The sequence below is a fragment of the Trametes versicolor genome, assembly GCF_000271585.1.
Source record: "Trametes versicolor FP-101664 SS1 unplaced genomic scaffold TRAVEscaffold_8, whole genome shotgun sequence".
NCBI classification, from domain to species: domain Eukaryota; kingdom Fungi; phylum Basidiomycota; class Agaricomycetes; order Polyporales; family Polyporaceae; genus Trametes; species Trametes versicolor.
Window position 1 is genome coordinate 263,430 of NW_007360328.1, and position 12,737 is coordinate 276,166.

Consider the following 12,737-nt stretch of genomic DNA (forward strand, 5'->3'; position numbering starts at 1 on the left):
CGGGAAATGACAGGGGCTACACATCCGTAGAAAGGCGATGCGATGCGCACTAAACCTAACCATCCTCGACGAAATAGGGAGACTCGGTTTGCATCTGGAAACATACAATCATGTTAGTCACGACTGACATCAGGGCCTCTATGCATTTCAGCGAAGAGCGATACTTACCCAGGGCTCGTCACGTCCAGAGACGTACTTCTGCGGTGGGCGCTCCCAGCACGCAACCTTGTCGACCTCCTCCTGGGTGTGCAGCGGGATGACGACTCCGAGTTCGTAGTTGTTGATCTACGAGTTTTTTTCCGTGATAAACGCGCAAGAGCTGATAAGTAAGATAGGACGTACGTTCAGCGAGGGATTGAACCCGCTCCCCGAGAGCGTGCCCCACGCGGAGGGCGTGAAGTTGTGCGAGCCAACGTACACCCAGCCCGCAAGCTTCGCGGAGCCCGCATCCTCGTCGGTATCTACCTCAGAGCTGCGAGTTGCCGATGCGCGTTGGTGGCCATCCAGAGTGCCCGTCTTCTCTTTGAACGTCCCAAGGATCATCTGCAGACACGCATCGATCCATCAACGCGGGTGGAAAGAATGAATGCTTCGTAGCTACCTTCGAATGCATGAGCACGCGCCCACGCTTGCTCCTCGTCTGGTGAAACAGCTGCCGCGGGAAGTTCGCCCCCTCCCACTGCTTCCGCCTGCAGAACATCGTACCGCCACCCTACGCTCTTCGCTTCAGCTCCTGCGAAGATAAACGCACAATACGCGCAAGACGCACCGACTCTCCCAGCACGCTCTCGCGCACATACTGCGCAGTCGGGAACAGTATCTTGACCGCAGGGTAGGGCACCTTCGCGCGGCGAGTCTTGGGCGTTTCGAGCCAGCTCTGCGTCGATTCGCCGCGGGCAGAGAGGAAGAATTCGTTCACCCACATCGAGCTATAGTTGCCAATGGATGACCCCTGGACAGACGTCAGCGCGACCGGTACACGATGAGGTTAGAAATACGGTGCCGCACCTGACATTCGAGCGCGAGTTCTTTGTCCTTGGGGACGGTGGCTTCCATGTCTAGCAAGGCCTTCATAAGTCGTGTATGGCCGGTGAGAATGACCTGATTTGAAGGCCCTGGATCAGTCGGACTTGCGTATTAGAGGTGTATATATATCGCACCTTTGGCCAGCCCTCGTGTTTGCCGGCGACCGAGGGAACGAGTGCAGCTTTCACTCGAGAAAAGTCCCAATGAGAGCGAAGGTCTTCCAATCGTTGCAACGGGAGGTTCGGATGCTACACCAGACAATTCGTCGTTAGCCCTATGAGAAAAGAAATAGTTCACTCACGTCGTTTCTCAACATGTTGATCAGGGCTGGCGCAACATTCAGAGCATGGAGTACGCGGACCATGGCTGAGGCGAAATCCTCCGTGTCTGCAGGTTGGGTGACGGGTGATGGCCGCTTCGGGATATCTTGCACCCACACGGACTAGAAGCATTCAGTATGTGGAGTATATTGGTGAGTGACATCCTGCTCACGTTCTCGATATCGCGCCAATCGTACTCGACTAGATTGGCTGTGGAGACGACCACACGCAAACGGCCGTCTCTGTATAAAAGCTTGCAGGAGGTCAGGAGACAGCTTCAAAGAGAAAACCTAGTCATACCAGCATGAACTATTCACCAATGAGCACACGGGATGTCAAGATCAAGAGCAGAACGTACCTTCATGTGCATACACCCGAATCCATTGCGAAGGAAGGGCGTAGTTCTGATCCAGTTAGGCAATATCGCCTTGATAGTTGCGTTGCCTGAGGTTTGGTTTAGCTATCAATTTTGGCAAATGAAGGCGACCAAATTACCTCGAGGATCGTGATCTACAGCGATTACTGGCGTGTTGGGGGAGAAAAGTTGGTACATCCACTGGTAAGACCAACAGAAAGCAGAAACGATCGCAAACTCGATATCCTCCTTCTACACACCTGAATTAGCAATGGACGTGGGCTAAATTATCAGTGGTACTGACCGGCGCAAGAATCTCTGACAGTCTGAATACCGGTCGCCTGTCTTTCTGAGGATCAACATGCTGGTTGGCCGTCTGACGCAGTTCGCCATCGAAGTACAGGTTGCGAGAAGCAGCACCGGAGCTCGATGCAGCGCCTTGCCCGACACTTCTAGAGGCGGTGGCAGGTGCAGGGGTGCTAAAGGGAACAGAAGCAGACACGTTGGCACGACGTGCACCGACACGAGAGGAGGAAGAAACGCGCTGCCTTTTCGCATCGCGAGGCCGCTGGCCCCCATCCATTTCATCATCAGAGCCATCTGCGGCCCGGCCGACGCCTGGATCGATGTCGGGACGGAGTCGTTTCTGTCGCGCAACGCGCTCTTGCTCCAATTTTGCCCGCTCTGAAAGGAAAGACGGAGTTGACGAGGATGGGGTGGGAGGGTTGCCTGAGGGCATGGTGTGCTGTGGTATCATCGCCGAAGTTGCGCGCGTCTCTTGCTTGGACGCTTCAATGGCGCGCTGTAACTCTGCTTCGAAGCGAGCGTCCTCGTCGTCCTCATCGTCGGCGGATAGGTCGATGACCTCGTGATGCACTTCAGCAGCACGACCATTGCTTTCCTGGAGGCTGAGAGCAATAGCCCTGCGTATTGTAAGCGTGACAAATCAGTTGTGTTAACTTCTGCCACTAGTGACCATGCCACAGACCTCGCAATGTCGTCGTCCATTATTGTCCTTGGAAGCGGCTTCGGCTGTAGAGTCAGTGAATCTGTTTCAGGGAGGACTCGCAGGCATCGACGGACGGCCGCCCGCACCTTTGTGTGGAGGCCAAGTGGTGGTCGAGAACAAGCTGCGTTGCGGGGGCGCTGCTGCCGCCACCCGATACGCGACGCGTCAGTCACGTGCTCTGTCTCCAGTTTGGCGCTTTTGCCCGGAAACAGCCTGAAACGGCGCGCTAATGTTTTGACGCAAGCCTCTCATCCCAACCTGGAGATTGCCTGAAAACGATCTCAACTCCTCCCAGTGCCCACTACTACCACGCTATCGACATGTCTCCCCCAATATTACCGGTGGAGGTCTTCGAAACTATCATTGACTTCTGTCGCCGTGAGCCTGGTCTCTGGGAAAGCCCCCAGTGGATATGGCAGTCTTATGCTCGGCTCACAGCGTGCTCCCTCACTTGCAAAGACTGGCTACCACGCAGCCGACGAAACCTTTACACCATCATCATACTGACAGATCGTCCGCGCTTTGACACGTTTGCTAGCAGCATCTTTCGGAACCCTTTTCTGGGCAATCTCGTCCGCGAAGTTCGAGTACAATCTCATGACACGTATATTCCCTTTGCAATGTCCGAGCTTCTCCAAAAACTGCCTCACGTTCGCTCTCTTGTTTTTGACGCAGATATATCGCTTTACCCCCCTAGCTACATGGTCCTTGTATCCCAATACCCGATAACCAGCCTCTCCATCTGGGACTTGTCGATCTTTCCCTCCTGGGCGACTCTCTTCAATTTCATCTGGTCATTCCCAGAGCTCTCGAAGCTCCGGCTTGGCAGCCACCTGGATGGTCTGCCAGGTAAAAAGGACGTCGCCGACGAGCTGACACTTGCGAAGGGAGCTAGACTCAGCGCGATCGCTAGTCGAGGGCGCTGCAGTCGGCTGAGAACTCTCGAGTTGTATGTGCGTCTGTCGGGCGGGCTCAACTTATGCCATCATCTATGTGAGATGCCTGACCGTATTATTCCAGGACATCTGGTACCTATGCTCTAACTTCCCGCCCAAAGGCGTATTCGGAGACGCTTTAGAGACGCTAATGGTCAAGGTCGGCGAGCGAGCTTGTAGAGCAGCCCAGTCTGCGATACAGCCAGGATTTCGTGAGCCACAACGCACGTCTCGCTTTGACCCTGCTGATATGTCTGCGTGGTAGCCCTGCTGAAAGACTTTGCCGCTCTACGCTCGCTAACGACGTTAGAGATACACCTTACCAGATATGCGCTTGCACCTGCGCATGAGACCTGGCGCCACCGGCGCATGGCCACGGAACTCCAACTCCTCGTCCAGAACATGTATGCCAATAAATGTGCCCTTAAAAAGCTCCGCTTTCGCTTCGCTGCACCTGAGTCGATCAACGATTTGACGCTGCCCTTCAACGCCAAACTTCTCCTGGACACATATTTCCGGCACCTGTTCTTCGGGGTTATCCGAAGCATTCCAGCGTGGCGCTTTTTGCGCCAAATCGAGGTTGTGCTGCCCTCGAACGATCTCCCCGCCCCTTGTCTTGAGGCGGATTGGTGGACGGACTACCTCCGCGCCGACGACCGGCTGCCATTTGACGGAGATATCGGGATCTCGCTCTCGTTTTATCGGGCCTACTGTGAGTCGCTCCGTTCTGGAGGGAGGCATGCGGAGGCTTATACCCTGCTCTTTTCGCATACAGCATATCTGGACCCGGACAAGACGCTGCCTCCCGCATGGTACTGCATCCGCCACCGCGCGGCAGTCGTGCCGACCATCTGCACCGAAGAATGCTTCAAGAAAGGGCCACTCCCGTACGATATCGCAGAAGGGTTTGAAGAGCTGGGCGTATAGCCAGGGGGTCCTCAATATCTGGTCGTCTTGCATACGTCCAGCGGTATCCCCGTACCCCGCAGGTATGCGTCCATGTCCTGGATCCTACTACTATCTAGTTGCGGACGCTCATACGGTATCTAACGAGAAACAGGCTTCTTCCAGCGTGGTCTTTTGGAATCTCCACCTTGTATTCCACCGAAGGGTCCGAGCTACTACCTCAACAACTCTGATCGCCGTCTACTACCTCCCTCCCAGACGTCCCAAGATTGAAATGTACATCGAGAAACCCCCTCCCCGTCACACCGACAAGCTTGCAAGGCCCAGCCAACCGCCGCTCACACGCCGACAGTGACCGTGGTCGTCACCGGGCCCGTGGTGAAGAACGTCGCCGTCGAGAACTCCGTGAGCGTCGTCGTCGCCGTCTCCGCGGTAACCTCCGTCAGGAGGTGCGTGAACGTCGTCGTCGCCCGCACGGTCGCGATGCTCGGGTGCCCGTCGACGGTGAGCGTCGTGACGCGCGTCACCGGCGCGATCTGAGTCTCGGTGAGCACGGTCGTGTGCGGACGCGTTGTGATGACGGGCTCGAGCTCGGTGAGGATGGTGGTGACTGCGTGCGCCTCGGTGGTCGTGATGGGCTTCACGATGGCGGGGACGGCAGCGACTGGAGGCGAGGGTGCGGTTAGCGGTGTAGCGGTGTGGGACAGGTGACGGGGCGACGTACTCTGGCCGACGGCGAAGGCTGCGAGAACGAAGCTGAGCGTGTACATCATATTTGCCAGAGGCGGGAGTGGCTGAAAGAGATGGAAGAAGGTTGTTGGGAGGAGTGGCAGCGGGATCGATGTGCTGCTCCTAAAATGTCTCGTACGCAGCTTTATACGTCTCACTGTTTGACCCAATACTCCCTGCTTGCTTAGCCGTCGTAGCCTCGATTCCAACAAGGCGGTGTAGAATTCAATTGTGGTAGTAGGTGCGACCCCTCGATGTTGCTTGATCGGCGTGGTGCGGCTTTGTATGAAGCGTGCATGTAATACGCCAAACCATATGTATCATCCTGCAGCATGACGATAACGTAGTGCAGAAAGGGTAGGTCAGTTACGCGAGCACGTACAGCCATATTTACCGAGGCCGAGTAGAACGGCAGTCTACGCAGTCAGCCGTACAAGACCGGATACACTGAGCGCCCCCTTGCCTACAGAATGAAGGCGCGATGTGGTCTTTATGCGCCGGGTGTGAGCCTTCACGATAAAGCCGCATATACCCGCAGTGCGATGCGCCACAAGCATACACAGTTTGCGATGTCTCTGGGTCGATGATCGAGCGTCCGTAGCATGGACCCCTGCGTGTTAACTTGCGGAAGATGCATCCTATGTAACAATCAAGTTGGCGGTCAGGCATCAGAAGATGGGTAAAATTAAGCCCGGGATAATTGCTCGCCCAGACTGGACTCGTGCGTGAGGGCGATTATGTCCCCATATCCCGCGATCCGTTACGAAGCCGCGCGAGCATTATGCCACTACGAAGCATGCGAACGCTGACCTGAGCGGGGTCACGGGCCCGCACGGCTAGTGGGAGATGCTACGCAGCAGATTGCGTGAGTGCCATGATGTGCTGTTGAACATCATCATGCGGTCGAAGGAATCAGAACCTAAGGTGGTCCGCCGCGGCGCATAGAACATGGTCGGGCGAGACGTGGCCGCCTCTAAGTCCCCCGCGGCGCGAGCTGCGAACTGTTATTCTTTGCCCATGGCTAAAAGTCAAAGTCAATCACATTTATGACGGTACAGTAGAGTATCTGAAACATACCGTGTCTGGCTGAGGGCGGGCAAACATGAAGTGTCCGGGACGAAGCGACGGCCGTTGCTTTGGAAGCGCCCGAAAAGGGCCGCACCTCCTCTGGGGCGGCGCTTACTGAACGCTCCTCGAGCTCTCACCATCAATTCACCACCTCACTCGAGCTAGTCGCAGTACCTGAGTCGCACCCATCGACGGAAAGTTATACTCTGCTTTACGCTTTCGAGAAAGAACACAACGACAGACGCAAAAATTACTATGATACGGGGTCAATTCTCCGTGAGCGCTTCTTGCTCAGACCTCTCGCCGCCGCCCTGTCTTTCAACTTGGATGACCCGCCAACAATTTCCCCAATTCTACTTCACCATCCGACAATTGAGGTACAGAAAACTCTGGCTATGCGATATCGGTATAGCTGCTAGGATGAACTGAGCTCATCGGACCGCACGGCGGGTACGAATGGTCTGCCATTGTTGGTCGCCGGGGCAGAAGCTTGGGCCTGTCTAAGCAGCACTTCTATATATGCCGTCTGCAGGTCTATTGGACTGCGTATTTACTAGTACTTGAAAATTAGGTAGAGCCAGGATCGCTTTTATACCGGCAGCGACAACTTATTTATTCGATTCATACTCTACTATATATTGACCTTGCAGTTACAGGAGTCAGCTTTGGGAACACGTACCTCATCGTGCATGTCTGATTACTCTGCGAGCGGGATCATCCACTGCAGTGGTATCCTCATCTCGCTCTTCCATCGACCGTTTCGTTTTGGTACGTCCGCTTTGTGGCCGCTCTAGCCACCGTACCCCGCGCCCCTATATCGGCTAATGCTTCATGACAGTGGAGGACCAAGCGGATTGGATGGCGGATTTTTATACCATACCCGCCGCCCCATTGTCCCAAAAAAAGCCTTATATTGCCAGAGGCCGTACGTCTCAGCCGTAATCTCGACACACCTCTGCCCATAACTACGCGTCCATCATGTCACTCGGCCTCAGCACCTCGCACTCGCAGACACTGCAAACTGGATTCTCAATTCTCACAAAGTACACTGATGTTCGTCTTCCGGCTCTTTATATCAGGCGCTCCTCGCTGATCGACCGCATCGTCCTCAGATGAGCCAGATAGGTTCGCCCTCTGCGTCTGGGCGGCAGTGCGGAGAGCACGCGTACTGACCGCTCACTCGGCTGCACAGGTAGCGGGTCATACTCAAAGGTATTCAAAGTACGGCCTGATTCACCGGTCTGCGCCAGAGCCACACTGACGCTGCTCCTCAGGCAAAGTGCCGCACGACAAAGATGTCCGTGGCTATCAAGATCATAGACACCGACCTTGAGGAGGGGCTGTCCGCGGTCGTCATGCGCGAGATCTCGCTGCTAAAGGAGCTGCGCCACAAGAACATCATCGCGCTCATAGAGTGCGAGGGGATAGAGACCCGCACCGCACTCGTTCTCGAGCACTGCCCGGGGGACCTCGAGACGTACATGACGCAGCGCCGGTTGACTGGCCGCCCAGTACATGGTGACCCCGACCTCATCCGGACCCTCATGTGGCAGCTCCTGCAGGGTCTGGCGTACTGCCACGCGAAGAAGGTGCTGCACCGCGACCTCAAGCCGCAGAATCTCCTCGTCGACAAACACGGCGTGCTAAAGATCGCGGACTTCGGGCTGGCGCGGCAGGTCGGGTTCCACCCAGAGTCAGAGAACCTGACGGGTGATGTGAGTGGTCCGCCGCTGTATACCTCGATGGTATGCTACTTACTCGCTCTCCCGCGCAGGTCGTCACGCTATGGTATCGCGCCCCGGAGCTTCTCCAGCCGCCAACCCCAACGCCGACGCCAACGCCGCGCCGGTACGGCTGCGCGATCGACGTCTGGTCGTGCGGGTGCATCCTCGCCGAGATGGTCTTGGACCACGCGCTCTTCGGTGGGGTCCCGGACGAAAGCACTCTGCTGCGTTATATCAAATCCATTCCGATGTGCGGCATCCAAACATTCCTCGTTACGTACCACCCTCACCAAGGCCAGTGGCCTCCACACGGTACGCACTCTTGCGTGACTCGCATCGTCGTGGTGTCCGTACGTAGCTGACCACAGACCGTGACCTTTTGCACCTCCAGCCATCAGCCTTTTGCACTGTATGCTGCAGTACGACGCCAAGTCGCGCATCACCGTCATGCAGGCACTCGAACACCCGTATTTTCGCGGTCGCTGGCAAGATGTGGGCGACGCGATCTCAACGAAAAACCTGGCCCCGCTAGACACGTTGAATCTGCGTCCGGCTCATCAAGGCCAGATGGCGGGCGTGCAGCAACTACCACAGGCGGTTCCCCGTATACCTAACAGGCCGCTGGACGGTCGCATGCAACCTGGGTCTGTCCGTGCGATAGGACAGGGCCAGACAGGGAAGCCGTACAAGGTTGGGGCCGGGGCGCCCTCCTTCCGAACGTGAGTTCACGAGCTGAGAAAAAACTCAAACGCTATGGCCTTTGGCAGACCGGTTCGGTTTTTGGTTTTATTCTCTGCTCTCAATTCGCAATCATTTTGGTGAAGATCCAGTTCAGTGTAAGTATCCGTGGATAGCATCATGCATCGCCATACCAATTTCTCTGGGAGCGCAAGTTGGCGTCCACCCAGACTTGATACATACTAAATCTTTGGTTGCCCTCAAGCATTAATGGGGTAGTGGTAACCTGGGTCGTTGCCATCGACCCGCCGGGGGTTCGATTCCCCCTTAATGCACACGCAAGACTGAAATGAATAGTTTTCTTCCCGTCGCATCCCAGGATCTCACGGCCGTTCTCGAGAGTAAGACCCACCACCATCGTCTCCAGCTTTCCTCTGTTTTCCTCCGAGCTTTCACGCAATATGCCAACACTCGCCCCTTCGACCACTCCCACCCCGAACTTCGCTGCTGCAACGCAACAAATTCCCTGAGCGTAGCCTGCGCGCTACCCCGGCGCAGTATCTCTCGGACCTTTTGCTATTCTTTCTTCTACGCTCTCATGAAACAAAACAAGAATAGACGTACAAAATGCTACAATCTCGGATCGCAGAGTGTTTCTTCCTGCTCATCGCCGATGCTTAGTCCGACTAAGAATCGCTGTCAAATATCTCCAACTACAATCAATGTCGCAGACTCGGACCTACATTCGGTAATCCAAGTATCGAAATTTTGGGGTCCGTAATATTGACAAACTCGTTAGTAGTATGGATCGTCACTGAGCCCATCGGTTTCGATTGGCCTACTATCATTGACCTCCAGCCTGCGAGCGGACGCTTGGCCTTGTCCAAGCAACATGTTGGCAAATTCTCCGCGACAGTGCGCGGACCAAGCGGCTTGAGTATATAGTGGACAACCTTCGTCATGCACGCATTGTCCGTACAAAGGCTTATATGCCCAGAGGCCGTACATCTCAAGCATAACCTCAACACACATCTCCCCCATTGGTAGCCACGGACTCAACATGTCTCACAGTCTCCGCGACTCGTCACAAGCAGCAAACCATGACTTCTCGATGTTCAAAAAGTATACTAATGTACGTTTTCCGGTTGTATCAATTTTTGCGTTTCCCCTGATCAACGGTGATGTTACTAGATGATCCAAATAGGTACGCCGTCTGCGAGTACTATACGGTGCGAAGAGCACCTGTACTACTTGGACTAATCGCTCACTTGGCTGCACAGGTCGTGGCGCGTCTTCGACAGTATACGCAGTACGCTCCGAACTATCTGCTCACCCTGAATCTAGGCTGACACGGCAGCATCGCAGGCACAGTGCGGCACGACGAAGAGGCCTGTGGCTATCAAAGTAACGAACGCTCGCCTCTCCGAAGGACTAAACAGGGGCGTCATACGCGAGATCACCCTGCTGAAGGAGCTCAGCCATCCGAACATCATCGAGCTCATAGAGTGCGAGACGATCGAGACCGGCACCGCGCTCGTCCTCGAGCATTGCCCATGCGACCTCGCGGGGTACATCGCGCAGCGCCGGTCGGCGGGGCGGCCGCTGGACGGCGACCAGATCCAGATGCGGACATTCATGTCGCAGCTCCTGGTGGGTGTGGCGCATTGCCACGCGAAGAACGTGCTCCACCGCGATCTCAAACCGCAGAACCTCCTCATAGACGGCCAGGGGGTCTTGAAGATCGCGGATTTCGGGCTGGCTAGGCAGGTCGGATTCCTGCCGGAATCAGAGAACTTGAAGAATCTCGTGAGTAGCCCGACGCAGCATACTCTGAGGGCGTGTTACTTATCTGCATACGTAGGTCGTCACGCTGCGATATCGAGCCCCGGAGCTTATCAAGACAACCAAAGCAACGTCTTCATACGGCGCGGCGATCGACATCTGGTCGTGCGGGTGCATCTTCGCAGAGATGATAGTCGGCCGCCAGATCTTCTGCTGGGCCGAAGACGAACAGACTCTGCTGCAGTATAGCCGGTTCATCCCGGCGTACGGCATCCAGGCCTTTCTCAGCACGTATCACGCGAACTTGGGCCAGTTTCCATCACACGGTACGCACTCCCATACCACTCGGGCTGTCGTGACGCCAGCCCGTAGCTGACCACCGTCGTTTCGCACCTCTAGCACTCGATCTCCTGCACCGGATGTTGCAGTACGACCCGAAGACGCGCATCACCGCCGCGGATGCCCTCGATCACCTCTATTTCCCGGCCCGCTGGCATTCTGCGCGCGATGCGACGCCGCCAACGAGGGACCTTGCTCCGCTCGACGCATTCCACAATCCTCAAGGTCAGACGACGCCGGGCCTGCAGCAACTGCAGCAGCCTGAGGTTGTCCACATGCCCAGGAGGCCGCCAGGCGTGCACGCAGAACTTGGTTCTTTCCGCGCGACGGGACAAGGGCCATCGACGGGGCCACCGCAGATGTTGGGGGTGAAATACGCCACCGGCAGTGGTGCCCTCCTTCCGAATGCGAGTACGCCGCCGTGAGGCCTCGAGTTAGTATGAATGTTCCTGGGTAGATAGTACCTTTTTGTCGCCGTACAGTCAAGGACCGCCCTCGCAAGCTCCCTAAGTCTCGATACTAGTGCCAATCGTATATTGTCAGCAGTTGCAAAGTCCTCTTACACCTGAATAGACGTAATCTAAAGAGTCGCAAACAAGTATCGTGCTGGTCGCCGCCGTAGTGACTGACTACATCCAGGTAAAATCTCTCCGAGGCGCTGGTATACATGGTTAGGTGGCGTTCTATAGCGATAGGAGAGTGTTAGTTACGGTTGATTGTACGGGAAAAATTCCGAGGACCTACCAGCTTACACACATCACCAGTAGAAGTCGCTCTGGACATTCCAGTGGGTTCCAAACTTGTCACCCTCGGGGAGATACTCGAGCAGCGCCGCGCGCAGCATCTCCCGCACCCCGGGGATTCTCCGGAACGTGGACGCCGCGCGCTCGAGCACGAAGCTGTCCCAGAAGTACGGGTACCAGCCCGCCTCCGCCCAGTCAACGACGCCAGAGATGCGCCCGTTGTGCACCATAATGTTCCAGGGCGTGAGGTCTCCGTGCGAGAAGTTCGGCGCGCGGCCGAGGTCGAAGAAGGCGAGGAACTCGTCGCGCGTCCAGTCGCAGCCCGGGATTGACCGACTCGAGATCCCGATGAAGTAGGCGAGTAAGGAACGCGTTGTGTGTGCGTCCGCGTCGCCCATAGGAAAGTCGGTTTGGAAGCCCTTAAACCAGAATGTGCGCGCCCAGGAGCCGCCGCCGAACGGTCCGAGCTGCGTTCGGCCGTCCGTCAGGCCACAAAGCTGAGCGAAGACGTCCTGCAGTTGGCGCGAGATAACGACGCGCTCAGACGAAGAGAGAGACTCGAACGCGTGCTCGAGCCGTGTGCCGGGTACCTGTTCCTGGACGATGTAGGTTATAGTGCCGTTCCTGACGGCCTCGGTGAAGACGCCATAGATGCGTGGTATAGGTATGGAGGTGCGCGACGCCACATAGGTCATGGCTTCGGCCTCGCGCAGATACACCTCTAGGCCGAACTTGACCACAATAGGTACGCCGTCGTAAACAGTCGACCTGACCTCACGAGGAGTCCCTCTGGGATTCAGCTCGTACGGTCCAGAGTGGGACTGCACAGAACCCATATTCATGCCGAGAGGGTCGGGATTGAGGTTCGTCGAGTCGCGCAGGAGAGCCTTGACCTGTTCGAGAGTGAGCGTGGAAGCCATGGGCGGATGAAGGCTGGTAGGGGATGTTGCAAATCGGCGAAGGAGTCGAGCGTAGGGTCTCTTGGATATTTGGGGGCAGCTGGTAGCGATTCGAAGACCGTGTTTGGGTTTTTGTGTAGTCAATTAAGCGCTGAATAAGCGCTACGTATGCTTCAATGCACGCACGCCGACGCCGTGGCGCCTTCTCTCACAGTCTGTGCCAC

General features: G+C 56.2%; 4 protein-coding genes and 1 non-coding gene across 5 annotated transcripts; 3 read left to right on the top strand and 2 right to left on the bottom strand.

Moving 5' to 3' along the window:
- Nucleotides 1–55: 55 nt before the first annotated feature.
- On the bottom strand, nt 56–2,709 carry TRAVEDRAFT_59509 (phospholipase D/nuclease; the record flags this gene model as incomplete). The annotated part of the gene is made up of 14 exons (XM_008042243.1): nt 56–94; nt 169–285; nt 343–543; nt 602–712; nt 770–952; nt 1,009–1,101; nt 1,161–1,274; nt 1,328–1,468; nt 1,519–1,599; nt 1,647–1,655; nt 1,705–1,790; nt 1,842–1,953; nt 2,006–2,624; nt 2,690–2,709. The coding sequence occupies 14 exons, from the start codon at nt 2,707–2,709 to the stop codon at nt 56–58; spliced, it is 1,926 nt and encodes a 641-aa protein (XP_008040434.1).
- A 702-nt stretch (nt 2,710–3,411) lies between these two features.
- On the top strand, nt 3,412–4,572 carry TRAVEDRAFT_49173 (uncharacterized protein; the record flags this gene model as incomplete). Its single annotated transcript, XM_008041983.1, has 4 exons — nt 3,412–3,663; nt 3,731–3,857; nt 3,911–4,357; nt 4,421–4,572. The coding sequence occupies 4 exons, from the start codon at nt 3,412–3,414 to the stop codon at nt 4,570–4,572; spliced, it is 978 nt and encodes a 325-aa protein (XP_008040174.1).
- A 1,084-nt stretch (nt 4,573–5,656) lies between these two features.
- TRAVEDRAFT_128123 (kinase-like protein) lies at nt 5,657–11,296 on the top strand (the record flags this gene model as incomplete). The annotated part of the gene is made up of 5 exons (XM_008042244.1): nt 5,657–5,683; nt 7,629–8,063; nt 8,123–8,344; nt 8,640–8,700; nt 10,905–11,296. Coding segments are annotated over 5 exons (1,137 nt in total), but the record flags the coding sequence as incomplete, so codon positions are not given.
- TRAVEDRAFT_t130 lies at nt 9,015–9,085 on the top strand. The gene has a single exon. It is a non-coding gene; the product is annotated as a tRNA-Gly (tRNA).
- A 186-nt stretch (nt 11,297–11,482) lies between the features above and the next one.
- Nucleotides 11,483–12,534, bottom strand: TRAVEDRAFT_72968 (kinase-like protein; the record flags this gene model as incomplete). Its single annotated transcript, XM_008042245.1, has 2 exons — nt 11,483–11,554; nt 11,616–12,534. The coding sequence occupies one exon, from the start codon at nt 12,532–12,534 to the stop codon at nt 11,629–11,631; it is 906 nt and encodes a 301-aa protein (XP_008040436.1). The 3' UTR covers nt 11,483–11,554; nt 11,616–11,628.
- Between the last annotated feature and the right edge of the window lie 203 nt (nt 12,535–12,737).